The 20622-nt window shown below is 39.3% G+C and overlaps 1 protein-coding gene across 1 annotated transcript; it reads right to left on the bottom strand.

Annotated features, from left to right (window-relative positions):
- Positions 1 to 2744: 2744 nt before the first annotated feature.
- Positions 2745 to 19607, bottom strand: ube2d2 (ubiquitin-conjugating enzyme E2D 2 (UBC4/5 homolog, yeast)). Its single transcript, XM_061725847.1, has 7 exons — positions 19335 to 19607; positions 17304 to 17367; positions 10269 to 10300; positions 9969 to 10046; positions 9722 to 9827; positions 8654 to 8747; positions 2745 to 4088 (listed from the first exon to the last, which is right to left on the bottom strand). Exons 1-7 carry the CDS (start codon positions 19356 to 19358, stop codon positions 4043 to 4045), a joined length of 444 nt encoding a protein of 147 aa, XP_061581831.1. The 5' UTR covers positions 19359 to 19607; the 3' UTR covers positions 2745 to 4042.
- Positions 19608 to 20622: the final 1015 nt, after the last annotated feature.

Here is a 20622-nt window from a genome sequence, read left to right as displayed (position 1 = left end):
AGTTTCATGGTGATACCTGCTATTTACATTTTTACCCTATTTTAGCCTATTAACCTGGGGTGTCTCATCTTAAATAAAAATGACTCGTTTTATCTTTAATTAAAAAAAACACACAAATGAACCATGTATAGTCTATAACCATGACTTTGAGAACAGCATCGGTTGATTTGCCCTATAAATCCCTAATTTCATTGTGTACATCTATCATTACCGGTCTGAAGGACTCATGAGCGCGCAGCGCTTGTCCAGAGCGCGCAGCGCTCGTTCACATTGCCCCGGGGCATGATGGGAGGCCCCAGAGCATCATGGGAGGTGACTCAACTGCGCATGCTCTATGGGCCCGTGTACCAGGAAGTAAACCAGGAAGTCAGAAATTTTTTCGGCGGATGCGCTGGGTGAGCAAACTCCATTGAAATGAATGGGCGGCCATTTTCGATCCGGTATCCAGTTATATAATACATCCATGGTGTTGACCAGTTGCTGCTTCAGTGACTGTTTACTTCCATCATGGCAAAGAACATGCACCGCACTAATCATAAGGAAATCAGATCTTAAAGTGGAGACTCAGGGACGGGAAGACGTTAAATTTCCAGACTTGTGTGACGGTTTTGGTTCAGAAGAGCCTCGTTCATACTGGACTTGGACGTAATTTATGAGTAAGTTTTTGTGTTTATTCTGAATTGAAAATTATTTGTTGATAATTTTTGTTTCACCAAAAATAAATAAAATGCTACCTAATTCTACAGTATATGGATGTAAAAATACGATATATCAGGGCAATTGGTCTATTTTGGTCTGATGTTGTTGTGGTTTGCAACTATTTCATTATCTGTTTTGTCCGAAAATTGAAACATATGTTTCCGCTATAAGAACTAATTGTGATTCATCAATTCTTTGGATACGTTTCTTCCAACATCTGTTCTCTGTTTTCCTCAGTGACCATGATGGAGATGATGATGGAGATCATGCCGTCACGCCCCGCCCTTCAGGTTGTAGTGTCGTCACCACTCACATCCTTGGACTGTCGCTTGTATTCCTGTCTAGATTATTTGAAAATGCAATAGTGGTTTCCCAGAATAAATTGTTCACACTATATGTGATTTTTGTTTTCTTATTGCACATCGGTAGTTTTATTTGGTTATTCTCGTATAAGGTGATGAAATACAAGGTTGACGTCATCCCCAAATGCTCCAGTAGATGGCAAATAACTCCTATGATGGTCATAGGTTGTATTCTCCAACCACCTTCCATTGGAATTAGAAAGTAACCCATTTGGCACACTTGGTGCCAAATTGTGGGTCTGTCTGGTGGTATCTTTACTAAAACCTTGGTGGAGACTTTACCCTTTACATAAACCCTATCAAATTTAGTGAACTTGGTACACAAGTTACAGAAAGGGACCAATGTCATTAAGGATATACATTTCAAGTTTCTCCTTTGGTTTAGTTCAGTTCAATTTAATGAGGCATATTAAGAGCATTTTTTTGAAGTTACTGGATAGCAAGAAAATGCAGATGAACTTCATTATTTCAGAACTATTTTTATTTACTGTAGTTATGTCTATGTATGCGTTTTTCCTGAAAATAGGGCTTGGGCTTAAAAGGTTGACACTTAACTGGCTGCGTCAACTGTACATCAAGGAAAGGAATCATCACAAATATCAGGACCTGCTTGCGTCCTAAAGATTTTAATTAGTCGGAAGTATTTTTTTTTTTAAACACTTCAGTTTCTGCACGTTATTTCCCCTAAAAATAAAAGGGAACACTGAACCAAAACAAACCTACTAGTCAGGTAACGTCAATGAAAACTTCCTCCTTAGCACACGAAATGTTAACAACAAACTAACTTCCGCCCATCATGTAGTTCATGTAATACAATATCACCACCAGAGGGCGCCAAAATCAACAAATCTGTGTTTCTAGTGTAATGTAAGAAGTCTGGAGGTTCAGAATTGTTACTGGTCATATTATTTAAACCCATTATTTAATTTAACTAATGGTGGGACTCGATTCAAAAAAATAATCTAATTAATTAGAGGCTTTGTAATGAATTAATCGCAAATCAATATGACACGAGAAGCAACATTTTTCAATTTAAATGCATTTTGGTATATGACTGAATCATTGAATTGACACATAAATGAGCTTAAACAACAAAATTGTGTTTATTTTGATAACTGAGTGTTAACAAATGCAATATGAATAATATCAATATGATTACATTGTGCACAAGGCACAAACTTCAATTCAAGTTAGCTATATTCAAGCGGTTTCAGGAATTTTTGTAAACTGTCTTAAACACATTTGTTTTTGTTTAGTAAAATTAAACGGGTAACTTATCCCGGGAACTCGTGCAATAAGAAACGTTCCGCACTGATTGGAGTGCAAAAGTAAATTGTGATTAAATGCAATATTTTTTTTTTGTCGCGTTATTTTTCTGTAATTATTTAATCGTAAATAATGCGATAAAGTCCCAGCCCTATTTTTAACCCTCCAAAATGAAACAATTCATATTTATGAATTCAACCTCCCTTCGTAATCATTAATAGTTAAATTCAAGACTTTTTGTATTTAGTATTTCACAATATGTGCAATATAACTTTCTGACATCTGTTAAAGCAGGTGGTAAAGATTGAAAAAAAAAATCATCTCATTCAATGTTCATGTGATTTTGTTAAGACTCCAACCTGACAGTGAGAAATGCTTTTCTCGAATCTTTAAAAAAGGCCTGAGAATGAGTCAACACAGGAGTCGAAGGTTTTTATTACACAGTTTAATCAACACACAAAGCTCAACGAGCCTCTCAGGTAATTCAATATACAGAGGTTTTGTGCAAGAAGAGTGGGTTCTCCTCGCACCCAGAGCCCAAGCCAGTCCCATAGCCATTTAAGATGTTAGCCGCTAATTTGAGAATAGCAAAAGAAAAAAGAAAACAAAACAAAAAAACAGAATAAAATAAAGAAAAAAGAAAGAAATAAAGAAGCAACCTAAGGAATTATGGGGGTAGGAAATAAGAAGAACACAAGTTAAACTAAGAAAATGAATTGCTTAAATACCTGGTCCAGAACCTCCACCTTGACGATAAAGGAAAAGGTGGTGGAAGTGATGGGGGTGACATGGGGTTATAGTTGTGCATGCATGTGTGTGTTTGTGCGCACGCACATAAAAGGGGTCCACTTGGGTGAGGAAGAAGAGGGAGTAAGGGGGGAATGAAGTAAATTCAAGTCCTTTCATACAATTGAACAGAAGAGCAAAATAGGCCATGTGCATTTATTTTTGCCATCTTACACCAACCCACAATGACTTCTGAGTTTTTATTTTATAAAATACAGAGTGCCCTTTGACTCGCGTGCGAAAACTGCTTTCTTGAATCGTCACCTCTACAGATGGAAATCATTGGGACATCAAAAACAAGAAAGGGTGCAGAGTGTAAAAATCCCTCCAACTTAATAACCCCCATTCCCCTAAAAACAAAAAGGGGAAAAAAAAAAAAAAAAAAAACAACAACCATAATCCTCTAGAAGCTTTACAGATGCTCAAAGGAATGCTTTTAGTGATGATGTGTGAGGACGCAGCCATGGAGGGGAGAAAGGAGATAACTGGAGGGGGTTAACGACAGCCCGGCCCGCTTGGTGGCAGAATATAACTGAATACAAAAAGTCAGGAGATGAGGTCAGAGGTAAACGAGGTGGAAGGGGGGAAAAAATAAAAAAATAAAAAGGGAAATAGTTTTTTTCATTTCAAGTTGACAATATGTACACTGGAGGATGGGCAGGTGAGCTGAGAGGCGGGGCGGGTGGGAGAAGACAGTCAAACAGAGAGAAAGAGAGGAACAAGACGAGGAGGGAGGGGAGGGGGAGGTTTACAGGTACTCTGGTGAGGGGGAGGTGTGGCTCAAAGAAAGCACTCCAATGGAAACCAACATGATCTTGTTTTAAACTTCTCATTTGTTTGTATGGTTTTGTGTTTGTTTTTCTCTTTACATCTGAAGCTCCCCTAGTCTTACGTCGTAGAGGTGGTTGGCAATGTTTTCTACCTCAACACTACATTGCATACTTTTGTGTCCATTCCCGGGCTATTTTGTTGTACCTGTAAACAGAAATTGAAAGAGAGAGAGAGAAGGAAGAGATTAGCCTTTTTCCTTTCACTGGTCGAAACGTGTGACGCCTAACAACTACTGAACACCGAATGAAAGGAGCACGCAACACAAGATCAGTTTTCCTGGATAAACAAGAATGCAACAGAAGACACGACTATTCATATCAACCCGAGAAGGATGTGTTTCAGTCAAACATATTTCAGTGCTGGACGTGTGGTGTGAAAAACATAGAAAAGGGGTCTTGTCGTCTCCTTTGAGTCCGTTGGAATCTCAGATGTCGGTCTTATAGTGTAAAAGAGGAACCGCTGCAGTAGGACCTCAAATAAGTCTTAAATGTGGTACAACATGTAAATAGCCAATAATGGTGGAGAAATCCACAGTAACAGGTCTGAAAAGAGTGGATATATACACACATCGACATAAATACATACACACACATACAGTGAGGCAAAAACGTATTCAGTCAGCCGCCAATTGTGCAAGTTCTCCCACTTAAAAAGATAAGAGGCCTGTAATTTTCATCATAGGTTACTTGAGCTATGAGAGACAGAATGGCAGGAAAGATCCAGGAAATCACATTGTAGGATTTTTACTGAATGAATTGGTAAATTCCACGGTAAAATAAGTATTTGGTCACCTACAAACAAGCCAGATTTCTGGCTTTCACAGACCTGTAACTTCTTCTTTAAGGTGCTTCTCTGTCCTCCACTCGTTACCTGTATTAATGGTACCTGTTTTAACTGGTTATCAGTATAAAAGACACCTGTCCACAACCTAAAAGGCCCCGTTCAGACTGCCAGCCAATATCCGATTTTTAGCCCAGATTGAAACTGGATGACTCTTTTGAAGTCTGAGCAGTCCCAAACTGCATGAGATCCGATTTTTGCAAACCAGATTGAAACCACCTCCGGGAGGTAGTTTCATATCCGATCATTATCGCATTTGGGCAGATGCGTCTCAGTCTGAACAGCTCCAAACACTCAGATCGGTTTTTACTGTCCGTGACGTCACCCCATGCGACACCAGACCAGACCCATGCGCCAAACCACCCGCCCATTTCCAGTTGTGGAGCTACGTTACAGGTATGGAGCAGTCAGAAGATGCCGAAAACAGCAGTCCTTGGACAGAGGAAGAAACGAAATTGCGCATTAATCTGTGGGGAGCTGGCTCCATCTTGTTATTGTTTTTGTTGTCGCAATTACATGACGTCACAGAATCCACGCGCTGGGTGACGCCTCCGCTCCGACGTCGTTGCTACGGCAACCTGTCAGATCAGTCAATGATGTGGCCCAGTCTGAACAGAGCCAGATGCGATTTGGACACTTGCTAAAAACAGTGTGGACAGTCAGCCATGAAAATCGGATATGAGAAGGGATCAGATATGAATCAGATTTGCCTGCAGTCTGAACGCGGCCAAACTGTCACACTCCAAACTCCACTATGGCCAAGACCAAAGAGCTGTCAAAGGACGGGAGAAACTAAACTGTAGACCTGCACCAGGCTGGGAAGACTGAATCTGCAATAGGTAGCAGCTTGGTGGGAAGAAATCAACTGTGGGAGCAATTATTAGAAAATGGAAGAAATACAAGAGACTGATAATCTCCCTCGATCTGGGGCTCCAAGATCTCACCCCGTGGGGTAAAAATGATCACAAGAACGGTGAGTAAAGATCCCAGAACCACACGGGGGACCCAGTGAATGACCTGCAGAGAGCCGGGACTAGAGTAACAAAGGAACCATCAGTAACACACAACGCCGCCAGGGACTCAGATCCTGCAGAGCCAGACGTTTCCCCTGCTGAACCAGTACATGTCCAGGCCCGTCTGAAGTTTGCTACAGTGGATTTGCATGAAGCAGAAGAAGATTGGGAGAATGTTATATGGTCACATGAAATCAAAACAGAACTTTTTGGTAGAAACACAAATTGTCGTGTTTGGAGGAGAAAGAAAGCTGAGTTGCATCCAAAGAACACCAAACCTACTGTGAAGCATGGGGGTGGAAACATCATGGTTTGGGGATGTTTTTCTGTAAAAGGGACCAGGACGACTGATCGGTGTAAAGGAAAGAATGAATGGGGCTGTGTATCGTGAGATATTGAGTGAAAACCGCAGGACATTGAAGATGAAACGTGGCTGGTTCTTTCAGCAGGACAATGATCCAAACACACCGCCCGGCCAACGAAGGAGTGGCTTCATAAGAAACATTTCCAGGTCCAGGAGTGGCCTAGCCAGTCTCCAGATCTCAACCCCATAGAAAGTCTTTGGAGGGAGTTGAAAGTCCGTGTTTCCCAGCGACAGCCCCAAAACATCACTGCTCTAGAGGAGATCTGCATGGAGGAACGGACCAAAATACCAGCAACAGTGTAGAAAACCTGGTGAAGACTTACAGGAAACGTTTGACCTCTGTCATTGCCAACAAAGGGTATATAACAAAGTATTGAGATTAACTTTTGTCATTGACCAAATACTTATTTTCCACTATAATTTGCAAATACATTATTTAAAAATCCAAAAATGTGATTTCCTGGATTCTTTCCCCCCATTTTGTCTCTCATACTTGAAGTGAACCTATGATGAAAATGACAGGCCTCTGTCATCTTTTTAAGTGAGAGAACTTGCACAATTGGTGGCTGACTAAATACCGACTGTATGAAGCCAACACTTTGTGTCACCCAGAATAACAGAAGAAAGTTATGCATCATGGGGGGTGGGGAGGTGTTAGTGCTAAAAATGACACCCATCAGCCACTTCATTAGTAACACCTTGCCTGCAGCACCAGACTGGAACCCCTCAAACCTTCCTGGCACAGGTTTCACCAGCGCTGGAAACTTTCCTCAGACACCCTGGTCTACCCAACACAACAACACCACACTGCTGCAGCCGGTGTGTCGGCTGCACAGCCCTAAAGCTCACCTCCTGCTCCACCACACCCTAAAGGTGAGTCTGTGGGTGACATTTACAGGACTGTCTCAGAAAAATAGAATATTGTGATAAAGTTCTTTATTTTCTGTAATGCAATTAAACTAACTAAAATGTCATACATTCTGGATTCATTACAAATCAACTGAAATATTGCAAGCCTTTTATTATTTTAATATTGTTGATTATGGTTTACAGTTTAAGATTAAGATTCCCAGAATATTATTTTCTTAAGCTGTAAGCCATGATCAGCAATATTAAAATAAAAGGCTTGCAATATTTCAGTTGATTTGTAATGAATCCAGAATGCATGACATTTTTGAATTACAGAAAACAAAGGACTTTATCACAATATTCTAATTTTCTGAGACAGTCCTGTAAGTACAGCGATATCATAAAGCATAAGTAAGATAAGAGTCAACAAAACTGGTTTATTTTCTGGCTGTAAACTCTGCCGGACCAGGAGCCCGGACCAGTTACCTCTCAGGTTCATCATGACCGAGCAAAACCTCCTGATGGGCATTACATCACGCTTGTGAAGCGAGGGAGACGAAAGGAAGGGAATTAACAAATGGACGATGAAATTAAGCAGACGGTGGAAGAACCAGTTTTCTACAAATTTGACGGCAATACCAGCATGGTAACAACATTTTCACTGCTACATTAATCGTATTAATATTGTAACACTGCTGGGGTATGTGAGCATTACCTGACACACTGCATAAAGAAGAATTTACTATAGCTGTTTAAAACTGAACTTAAAACGCAGCGCTTGGGTCTTCATCCAGAGACATTGTTGAGTGTTTCAGCATTTAAACTGATTTACGCTTCGTGATGAGATGCACCGTCCTGCCGGAAGCAGCCGTTAGAGTACAATGAGTTCACGGTCAGCTGAAATATTCAGGCTGTGGCATTTGAACAATGCTGGGTTATTACTAGGTTACTAATAACCTCAGCGCCGTTAAAGCGCCACCGTCAGCAGCCTGAGCCACTGATACGAGGCCGCGTGGATCCCTGCTTTCATGCCGACACCATACGTGCTTAAATGCATTGTTTGTTATGCAACTGGCTTATGATATCTGTGTCAACGGGCAGTTGAACAGGCATACCGGATGAAGTGGTTGAAGGGTGAATGGGTACATTGAAAGCCCACGGGGGGTGAGGGGAAACAGAAATATGGTTTTAGTAAAAACGGGGATCAGCATTTAAAAATAAAAGTCAAAATGCACGACTTTATCACTTTTTAAACACTAAATTCAGTGATGAATAAATAAATAATAATAATAAAAAAAAAAAACAAATACAGTTCTGGCCAAAAGTTTGGACTCAAAACTAATTTACAATGAATCGATGTTTTCTGCATTTTCATAGAGAGAGAGAGAGAGAGAGAGAGAGAGAGAGAGAAAGAGAGAGAAAAGAGCATCATATTTAAAAAATACCCGTAACTCAGTTCCACATGTGGACCAGAGTTGGTTTTTATCAGAACGGACCGGTTTGCAGGTCGACCCAGACTGATGTATAATCTGGTCTCAACCGCATTTTAGCAAACATGCTGCTTAGTAACCAGAACAATAGATTCACGTTTTTAAGAGAGACAAACGGCGTGGAAACAAAACGATGAAGCAAAAACAACCTACTTTTCCCTGTCCGTCTTGTAGATGCGTGCGATCTCGGGTACTAAGGGGTCATCCGGGTTCGGGTCACACAGCAGGGAGCAGATAGACAGGAGAACTGGAACGGAGACAGAAAAAAGGCTGAATCTTCACCAAACCGGACATTTTCATCCTTCCTGCGATGGCTTGCAGATGCTGGTCGTGTTGGGAGCTTTTCACAGCAGCCGAACTGCTGATAAAAGCTGCAACAGCGACCTGAACCATCGTGCACGACACACGTGTTGAGGGTTGAGGGGGGATGGCATCCCCCCTGAAATAAAAACGGTCAAAATCATCCCCCCTTTCCATCCCTTATGTCATTTTATCAATGAATGTAGTTTTACTGCTATTTCAACATTTAGAGTCATCACCAGAAAAATAACACCAGAAAATTTTTACCTTTTTCGGGTAAATTTTCACTTGAAATAAGTAGGAAAATCTGCCAGTGGGACAAGATTTATCTTCTCATTACAAGCAAAAAAAATCTTGTTCCACTGGCAGATTTTTCTACTTATTTCAAGTGAAAATCTACTTGAAACAGGTGAAAATTGTTGTTTTTTCCAGTGACGAGTCTTGTTTTAAGTGTAATGAGATTTTTTTTACTAAAATGAGACATTTTAACTAGAAATAAGACAAATATTCTTGTTAGGATTTTGAGTTTTTGCAGTGATCCATTTTACTTATCCTGTGAAGGACAGAGTCATATTGATAAGTTCAGAAAACTGTTTTTATTGTTGTGTTTTGATGCATTTGATGTAAGCCCAGTGGATATTTAAAGCTTACAGAAGGCTGCATTTAACTGCTGCTATGTCATTCCTGCTGTATTTCTGCAGGTGTTTTGGTCAATACTATTATTTGTAATATATTATATTATTTGTAATCAGCACAAATTATCTGCCCCCATATGATAAAATCCACCATCCCCCCTGATTTTTTTTTTTACAACTCGAGTACTGAGTACACAGCTTATAAAAGGCAAAGCTACTCGAGTTTACTTGCACCCATGTCAAGTTGTAACCTTCAGAGACTGGAGATAAATGAGAAACAGCTTACCTTTGGAGATGGTGAGAGCTGGAGACCACTGTGATCGCAGAATGTCAAGACAAATGCTGCCGTTGCTGTTGATATTTGGGTGGTAGATTCTTGTGGTAAATGCAACCTGAAAACAGAGGGGGAAAATGCAGGAGTTGAGGCCAGAAGGGGGGACAGATGAAAGGCACAGGAAACCGAGTGATGTAAAGCTGACGTGCTTCAGCTGGGAGGTTCGTTGCACGTTTGCCTGCGTGAGCGTCTGGCTTACCTTTGGCGGTTTGAAGGGGTAGTCTGTGGGGAAGTGTATGGTCAAGAAGAAAACCCCACTCTGGTAAGGACTGTCATTCTAATGCAGAGCAAGAGAAGTGAGGTGAGGGGCTCCGGTACAACAACCAACACACAAACATTTAATATCAGTGTTAATATCAGTGCTGTTTTCAGGGTGGGTGACTTTTTCTGATTAAACTATGCAACTATGTATTGATATTAGCAGAACTGTGTCCTACCATAGAAACATATTCTGTAACAACTATGGATGTGTTTGACCCAGTAGCAACAGGATACTTACCGGTCCCATTATTGTGGCTTGCCAGTGAAACACTGAAACAAAAACAGTTATGAAACATTAAAACAGTGCACGCCTGAGAAGTTTGATAATACCACAGAAAGTCCAACTCAGGACAAATATTCCTTTAAAACAGGCACTTTAAATCCTGAAAGGTCCAGATTGATATAAGTATATGAATGAAAAACTGTGAAGGAATCTGTTGGTACAACATGTTCAATAAAGCGTTCAGTTCTGAGAACACACGTCAACGAGGGGAGGGGGGTTAGAGAAACCACATCAATTACACAATGCATGAAAAAAATACACCTGTAGTTTATTGCAGAGCGGTAGATCTAATGTTGGATGACAGGAAACAACATGCACAAGGCAACACTATTGCTACCAGTTCCTCCCACGGTGCAAATATGCATCCACCACCATCGAGACATACTGTACTGACCCACAAAACCTTCAAGACCCCGTCCACACGTAGCCGGATATCTGCGGATATCTGCTAAACCGGAGATATTTTCCTACGTTTGGACCTGTCATCCACACGAAAACGCAAATAAACGAAGCTTTAAAAAAACTCCGGGCAAAGTGAAGATTTTTGAAAACTCCGTTTATGTAGATGCGTGTGGACACACACAACCGGAGATTTGCGTTTTTGAACGTCACATTATGCGCCAAAACAACAACAAATCTGCTCTGACGTGTGACTTTTGTTTACTACAGAACTACAGATGATCCAGCATCTGTTCTCCAAGATATTTATTAAATAAATGCTCTCTGCTCTTGACCACCGTTTACTGCTTACTGATAAAAACTTAAAAATGTATTATATCATTATTCAACATTTAATCATACTACTACTCCGACAGGTTGTTAAAGGAAAAATGTAAAAAAAAAAATTGCTTTTTCAGTAGTGATGCACCGAAATGAAAATTTATGGCCAAAACCGAAAATAATAATAAACACTTGGCCGAATACCGAACATGGTTCTTCAGCAGTTTTTCATTTATTTTGCCAATTTTTTCACCATTGCATGAATCAAATTTTGATTTAGGCATGCTTTTCAAAAAAAAATCTTTTACAAAATTACAAGGTAGAAAATATTTATTGAAGATAAAAAAAATTAAAATTTCCAGAGGCTACGCCGCAGGATACGCGGCGACGCGCACCGTACGGTGTAGAGCCCCCGCGGGAGCCGCAGATGATCTACAGGTTAGAATGTGGTCGAAAACGCAGATCTTCGGTTACGTATGGAAGGGGGTTTTTTTTAAAACGATGTAATGTGGATGCAAATTTTTTTATAAACGGAGGGGGGAAATATTCGGTTTTAAAAATACCCGGCTACGTGTGGACGGGGTCCAATAGTGAATAAAAGTTTATCATTTTATTTGATCTTAGAATATCCAGATTTATGAGAACAGCGTCACAAGAGACTTTTTCTTATATCCGTAAGTTGAGACACTTTCTGCTGACAAAACCCAAACAGGAAACACTTTATTATCACCCACTTGATTTGATTTAACATTTGATTTGATCATTTTCATTCAAGCATGTATTCAGAAGAACCTGCACTTGACCAGCTGTTTTTATTCCTTTTTAAAACGTCATCAAGAATATTCAATAAAAACATTTTATTGGCAATACACTTAAATACGGAGACCTGACTCACAGCCTACGGCGGTCTGAGCATTCGCAGGTTAGTGGGACGACACATCCGTAGTGTGTGACACATCTTTTACTATATTTTCATTTGTAGTCACTTGCATTACATTAAAATCAGAACATGTTAGTGTACATCACTCTCACAGAAATCTCACCTATTGACAGTAAACATGATCCAACACCTGAAATAGTATCACCCTGCTAAACACGCCAAAACAAGTGAAACATAGACGGGTTTGAAACAAAATGCATGTCAATTGTTTCATATTAAGTTCTTTTCTGTGTTGATTTTCTATAATGTGATATCAGGTAACGCTGGCTATGCAATATGGACTTTTCAAAATCTTGAGCGATTAAAAAAAATACAGGGAATCAGAGGACATAAGGAAAGTTTCAACTCAAACGAGCGCTTACGCTCAACTTGGAACCTGCATACCTCACGCTTATAGAAACATTGTTAAAGTAGCTGTTCATAGAAACGATATCTCTCGCTTGCGTGATCAAACATGAAGGGGCGGGGGTTCGGTTGTGGCATCTTTTATTGTGCACAACTCTACAAGCGGGTCTTTTTATGTATTCCATCTGGTTTGGGCCGAGTTGTGCTGTGATCCGTTTTGCCGCCATGGTCGTGAGGTTTAAAAGTAAACAACATCTGGTTAGTGACCCGACCTAATCTGCTCACGCTCACTGGTTTTTGGGGTGTTCAGTCAGAGGGCAGATTCGTAAATATCAGGCATACTCGATATTTACAATTCAAGGCCGGGAACGCTCCAACTCAACTGAGAAGCACCACACACACTTGTGAATTGTTTGGACAAAACTGGTTGCAACAGATTAAAATCAGACCATCGCTGAGAATCAGGCTCAACAACCAGCGTCTAGCGCGGCCGACCTGAGACACAATAACAGATTAACACAACGCGCTCCAGCTGATGACACTCAAACAATTATTATTATTCCTTGCATCTTGTTTTAACTCATACAAAAACTCACTGCTGGCATTAAGAGTAAGTGAACCCTTGGGAGTTAAACGTGCACATAAAACCCTTCAGTAGGTACTAGTTTTACTAGTCAGTAACACGTGGTAAAATACTGACCCATTCCTGACACAATCATAAAATTGATTCTAAAAAAGTAAACTTTTATGAGAATATTTTCTAATATTTACTATTGAGATAGTTAAACCTGCTGCTATTTAAAAAAAAAAAAAAAAAAAAAAAAACCACAACACACACACACACACACACACACACACACACACACACACACACACACACACTTGCAGTAACTTTTTTTCATGACCGTAATGGTGATAAAATATATGGCTGATAACTTGACTAGAGTCTTTTTATTGAGCGGTAGAACGAAAAAGAAGCAGCAGTGACTAGTGGCTAGAAATATCACCAGCCAGTTTCACTATCTGCCCAAAAGTGTTTATTACGGTTAAGATCATGTATTCATTTTTGACTGCTTACTAAAAAGAGCTAATGCGATGCAATTAACTTAAAAGAAAAATTCAAATAAAAGTTTAATTTACTACCAAAAGCATACACATTTTAACTACTTGGTTTCACGAAAAGAAAGGTGAAACAAAGACAACAACTTCCTTGTTGTATAGCGAGCAAAGCAGGAATGTTTACATGTTTGGATGTTAGTCATTATTCAAATGGAGGGCTGCATATTACAGCCAAAAATAACAATCCTGGGCATTTTCAGACACAGCGTGATAAAAAGGCATAGATCGCATCATTTTCCATGACTACTAACCATCATTATATTTATAACAACAACAATGATGACACACACTGAATGGTCCTCCCAAAAATGACCCAACCTGGATTTAACTAAGCAGATAGGTGAGCATCTGCATTAGGTTTGTGCTAACAACAACTTATTTATCCCCGACTGATGCAGTGAGTGTGCCAGGGTTTCGGAAACCTGTTTTTCATTTATCCCCTCCCCCTCATTGGTATCAATATTCCCCCTTCTCTTTAGTTTATAGGTTTCCCAGGCATGGAAATATAAGCTGGGAATAAGAAAGGTGGTGCCTGATATTATTATGTACATAAGTGACAACTGGTTCTCTCAGTAACATGTGACTAAAGGTGAGTTCAAACTACATCACGTTCCACATCAATAGATTCCTGTCCTGTTCAAACTACACAACTTGCCATCTTCTAATCAAGTCTTCAACAGAAAATACACCTATTTAGTTATTTAGCTGCATTTTTTCTGCAAAACCCATGTGAAAAGTGACACAAGAAAGGACAGGTAACCACTATGAAACAGGAGTTATTTGGAAATGTACTCTAGGGACAAATGAGTGGTGCTCTCTATGTCGGGACTTGTTTAAAACATGAACACTTCATTGTTGTCTCTTCAATAAATGTTGTACAGCATCTCTCCCTTTCTTTGGGGATGTGTCATCTCTTAGTGACCTCAACCCAGGCTTTGCTCTCTCCTTGGCCATGACTGTGATGGGGAGTCATCAGCATGTCCGGATGTTTAACATGCTCAATATCTGTTTAGCATGGAGATGGCTCAGTAATGTGTTGGTGCTTTGATGCATATTTCCGTGGTCCACATATGACAACAGGTGACTTCTATTCAGGCGACCTTTAGGTGTACCTAAAACAACCATGGCAGTCATGGAAAAGATGTAAATCTGTTTTCGGAAGGGCCAAAATATTGTTTTGCATCAAGCAAATAAAATTAACGAAGAGTTTCTCTGTAGGACTGAAGGATTTATCAAATCTTAGCAGGGTTTGAAATAATGCAAGTAGTAAATTGTAAAAGGCTGTAATTCTACTGTGAATAACTATTAAAAACAGTCCTTTTACACATGTGCAAGTAGGACACGCAAACAATAACTCTGAAGTCATGCAGAAGTGTTGCTTGTTTGGATTTCATATAGGAAGTCCAGTTTCCATGACAAGATGTAACCACAAGTACCTTTACAAATATAAAAAAAAAAACAGCTCGCTGCATGATGACTGTCAAAACTAACAGTATTACAGACTTCTTGGCTAAAGACACACGCCATTTATCAATACAGTGACCAAAGGCGGGTTTCCAAAACTTATCAAATCTCTTAACAAGACATGCCCTTCCCTTCTGCATAGTTTAGTTACCTTACAGAAGTGAGTAAAACTGTGGGAGTATCACAGTGAGCGTTATGCAAGGGTACCGTTTATATTCATAGTAAATGTATTATTATTAAACATGATCAGCTATCAAAATGTCATTTATTATGCACTTTATCCTACATTGATCGTATTTCTGGAACAAGTTTTAAGTAACGCTTTGGTGGGGGGAATGTCACAATATGTTATTACTATTCTTTCTATAGCTATTTTTAATTGTTCTGATCGTTAGATTTTTACGCTAATGAGAAAAAAACCCCATATATTTATGGATGAGGGTGATGGGGCGGCTTGTGGCCTGGCACATGGTCAAAATCTAATGCAAAGTGAAAATACATTCAAATCTTGTTAATTACTAATAAATTGCAATAAAAAAAGGAAATCATTCTGATTTGCTAAGACTACTAAAATTGGATCAGTAACTGTGCAATACATTATTAATACCTGAAAGGATAATGATGAACCAGAAAGAGAGTTACAAGTATGTTTGAGGCAAGAACAAGTTCAGAATTACTCTGATGGGAGAACACTAAAACATTTGGTGCAATCGAATTAAAGAAAATCAATTATAGGACTTATGGAAATGTTAAATAGCGAAAGCAAAATCATTTCCATGTGCAAAATTTAAAAAAACTGAGACTAAACAGATGTGCAGCCTAAAGAGAACAGCCCAGATGAGGCAAATAAAAACCCAGGACGGGGAAAGCAAGTGTTTGTGCTCAGGCCTGTCATAGTGACACTCCTCAATCCAACATGTGGGCACATTTAATGCAAGCTGCTAAAAAAACTAAACAAAAATGTATCTGCGTCATGAGATAGGATAAATATAAACACTGACAGTTTACATGGGAAACTATCAAATTATATTATAGTAAAAGCTTTGTTTATGCTATTTACATATATTCACTATCCTGGGCCTCCCATAATTCAAATTACGCTACCCTAAGTTGTTCTGCGAGAAAGGTATCTTTTCTACAAGCATTTCTATGATGATGATAATAATAATAATAATGATAATAATAACAACAACAATAATAATAAAGCTATATGAAAAAACATACCTCTGACATACCATCACTGTTTTGCCAGATATTTCAAAATATTTCTAAGAATGAATTCACAGTTGACATTTATTTAGTTCAGTTAACTTTTATACAAAACTGAATTATTTTCTGGTTTAACTCTTAAATCTAATTTATTTTTTATTTATTTATTTTTTTACACACACTCATACTGATAAATACTACTACAAATGATCAAAACTATTATACCTCTCAAGTTGGACAAGTTTTTAGAAGAAGCAAAATGAATTAAATAAATTCCTGTGCCTGAGAATTGGCTTGAATATGAATGTTAAAACTAAACTGTTATGAAGCAATAAAACAGTGAATACTATCCTTTTAAGATTAACCAGTATTCCACACAGCAAGGAGTCCCATTATTTCCTGGACACATTTTCTCTCACAAACATACACACACAGTGTACTTCCTCAGTGGTTAAATGGACCCATTTGTGGATAGCTACATTTTTGAAGAACTGCTCCAGGCCACAATTAACAAAGTAACTTGCGGGCTTCTTAGTTCATCTGCAGATATGAACATAACCATAAAATCTACCATGAAGGTTGATACTGTGAAATGTTGACAGCTGCTAATATTTTTGACTTGTGATAACTGTGAATGTTTATCATGTTATTATTTATCTCAGAAGGTCAAACATATGACATTTCTTTCCAAACCAAGGAACAAGTGTGGCATGAAAACGTATAAATGATTTTGACCTTTGGTGTCACACAAATGACAGTTTACTAGAAAAATAACATTAAAAAACATATATTAATATTTCTATGCAAATTGTGAAACAGTACACCATAAAATGTTAGTGGAAGTGTCAAAACAATGTTACAAGGAAGATTTTCATCATTTGTAATTCACTTTTTTTAACCAGAAAAAGTGCTGATGTGAATGAGTGGGACTTAAACACAGCATTTATGGTGTCTCTTACTGATCACTACTACGATAACAACTGATCAATACTCTCACCACTCATTAAAAAAAAAAAATCTACCATTTCAACTTCCATAAACTAAGGATGACAAATAATCCTGACAGGAGAGACAGGTGAGGCTTCAGCTAATGGACACAAAGAGTGATGTAATTTTATCCAAACTGACATTTTATAGCATATATTACATTTGTTTAGCAGTTGGACGGAACGGTGAGTATCTGGATAACTTACTGTCATCTCCTACTGGTCCTGCAGAACACTGGGCTGGCGGGTCCCGTGCCAAGTCATTCAACTCCTGGAAGACACACAAAATGCAATGATCAAAAGCTGCTCCTCCTCATACATTGCTCTAAAATAATATGACATACAGATACAAAAATGTGTAAACTTTGCATGTAAAGCCAGGCTGGGAATGAGAGCCTGAGTGCAGCAGCATTGTTTATGTTTGTGCACAGGTGAGTCTCGCTGCAACAGCAACATCCCTGTCTGACATAATAACGCCATATAGCGCAGTGGGCTGCTTGTTGCGGGGCCGCAGTTATGTAACCCGTGTATCTATCCAGGTACGGAGGCTGTAGCGGGCCAGCCGGCCCCGGGACAGCGGGGACAGCGTGTGTCTGTGCCGGGGCCGCTGGTGCAGGAGGAGGTGGAACTGTGAAAGTACTTTAGTCCAACATCAGTACAGGGAGCAGAGCTTCCCTAGCCCGGCTAGCCGCCGAGGCTCGACACCAGCACGGGGCTGCGGCTCAAACACACCGGCCTGACACACCAACACCCGGGCAGAGGGGGATGACAGAGATACTCGGGCTATAACCCGATATTACACGTCTCTAAACCATCAAACTGAGGCAGATTAAAGCCTGGAACTCGCTGTTAGCAACGTAGCTTGATAGCCGAGGCCCGTGTTCACCAAAACCATCAAACTGCTCAGATTATCTCAACAAGCTCATCTATCACTCATGTTCAGTGTGCCAGCAACACTGAGGGCAGAAATAACACACTGTCTCCTAAATGTATACCAGCATTATGCTGATAACAGGCTGATTAATGTATATATTTATTTATTTTAATTATTTTTTTAAGGGGATCAGCATCACGCTGGCCTTCATCTCCTGGCTATTACACTGCTGTTTAAACACACAACAGTAGTGTTATCTAGTGGGAGAGAAGCATTAGGTGATAAATAAGACTTGGTGAATTAATCTAACTTTAGCACTGGTGCTAGCTGGGTAACTCAGTTATTCATCAAATCACGGTAGTAACCTTTGTAGAAAAAAACAAGAAAAAAGATAAGAAAACAAATACAGGAGGGCATTCCACCACATAAAGAAAAAAAACAACATCAAAACACATATTTAAGTTACATGTTCGAAAAGGAGTGGGAGGAAGTATAAACTTATTTAATCCCACCCCCTTTCCACAACTAAACATCAATTATATGTCTGTATTTATTTTTTATACTATACACTAATTTTTATAAATATATATATAATTTTTTACCAAAATAACCTGTTTAATACAAGATGTAAGCTCTATCATAAATATAATATAACTATGATATAAATATAATCCGTATATCTAAATATATAATCATACAAAGACAGCATGACAAAATACCAGAACACACACAGCTGGTGATCTTTAAACAGTCTTCACTTTTATACCTCAAATAAACCATTTCTTTATATTTCTTCTTAAATTGTTTTAAGTTTCTACATTCTTTTAACTCAAAATTCAAACCATTCCACAAACTGATACACAAAAACGTCTTTTTGTTGTACGCACAAATAAAAGATTTGAAGTTTAAGTTACCTTAAATTAAATTATAACCCTCTTCCCTCCCAATGAATAATTTCTGAGTGTTTCCTTATGAATGTGTATGAATGTTATTCTTATGTAACCTCGAGTCTGTGTGGTGATCCATGTCATGTACTTGGACCAAAGTGTTCCATAAACGGTGTTATTAATGTGATATCCAGCGGAATATGATAGAAACTATTGTTATGCAGCGACCCGCAGAGAACCAGCGAGCTAGTTAGCAGCTAGGTGGCTAGCGGCAGACAGCCAGCTGAGACGCCGCCGGCAGCAGCTCCCTCCCCGGCCACCAGGATCACGGGAGCCCGGGGCTCGGGGACCGGTCCCCGGGCCCCCATGTCCCTGGGCGACCGGGATCCAGTCCGTGTTCCGGTCGTGTGGCCAGATGCCCTGTGAGCCCCAGCCCCGGCGGAACCGGAGCGGGCCTGGCGGCTCCACTTTGCTCACCTTGTGGATTCTCTTCAGAGCCATTGTTGTTGCGCTTCTGTCAGGGAAACGTGCTGGAAATGGCGACGGGTAACCGCGGTCCGGGGGAGGAGGCTCTGCGACTCAGGGGCTCATAAAACACCGTCTCTGTTCCGCGCGATCGTTCTGGTCCCTACCGAAACCAAACACAGGAGAGTTTTTGAGGCGAAAGTGAAAGACAGAAGTGTCGGAGCCGCGGTGCTTCCTGCTGCAGCGATACCAAATCACTGCGGCCTGCGCTGTCAGCCGCACCAGCGCACTTCCGGGAGCACCTTCACAATAAGAGCCCCACGCTCGTTCTAACGTCTGCACCCACTGCTCACACTTCTACTAGATTATTTGAAAAATATAATTTAAAATTCTTCAACGCCTTCAACGTCACATGTGGAGGATCTGAGAGGAGCTGGAAATGTGGACATTTTTAAACGTAGATTAAAAACTCATCTCTTGTGTCTGGCTGTAGCATAAAATGTTTTATTCTGTTTGACATTTTTTAGAGGTATTTGTTTAATTTATTTATCTATTTCTTAATGTTTTTATTATTATTATTATATTTTATTGTTGTGGACTGATTATTCTTTAGCCTTAATTCTTGAACTTTTATCATTATTTCATTTTAATTAATTATATTGTATTTCAGTGTGCATTGGTCTCCCAGTTTTTATTTTTGTTTTTATTATGCTTATTTTTCAGTCAAAATGTTAAGCACTTTGTATTTCATGTACCTGGATGAAAGGTGCTATACAAATAAAATTTGATTGATTGATTGATGTGCACTAGCCTAATGTTAATAGGAGTGTGCAATTAGATTAAATACATACAAGTATAATCAGCGTTTAAAGTTATATTTTCAGGGTTTAATTTTAAAACAAGGCAATTAAAAACTTAAAAGAAACAATGTAGTGAGCTTAAAGACCTTAATGTTAAAAAACAACATTCTTAAAAAACTGAGGCTAAAGATAGGGGTTTACTTCAGAAACAAAGCATGTTTCTCCTTTGAGAAGGAGACTGTGTCTTCACTCTGTGACATTTTTCCCAATTTTGGATTATGGTGATCTATTGTATGAATGCTCCTGCCCAGTTCTTGCATATGTTAGACACTGCACATCATAGTGCACTGAGATTTGTTACAAAGTGTAAAACTCTAACCCATCATTGCATTCTGTACATTCTGTACCTTCACTGACATGGCAGAGGCTGGTACTTGTTCATATACAAAGCTATATTAGGTAAACTTCCATTTTACATTTGTTCTCTGATCAATTTGAAA

The sequence above is a fragment of the Cololabis saira genome, chromosome 7 (assembly GCF_033807715.1).
Source record: "Cololabis saira isolate AMF1-May2022 chromosome 7, fColSai1.1, whole genome shotgun sequence".
Classification (NCBI taxonomy): Eukaryota; Metazoa; Chordata; class Actinopteri; order Beloniformes; family Belonidae; genus Cololabis; species Cololabis saira.
This window is presented reverse-complemented; position numbering and strand designations above follow the sequence as displayed.

Bases quoted from the DNA above. Each gene is read 5' to 3' on its own strand.
- ube2d2 (XM_061725847.1), bottom strand. From the start codon at position 19,358: ATGGCTCTGAAGAGAATCCACAAG. The intron at 17,368-19,334 runs GTGAGCAAAGTG...TGTGTCTTCCAG, and splicing joins CTCTGAAGAGAATCCACAAG to GAGTTGAATGACTTGGCACG. The intron at 10,047-10,268 runs GTAAGTATCCTG...GCTCTGCATTAG, and splicing joins AAGCCACAATAATGGGACCG to AATGACAGTCCTTACCAGAG.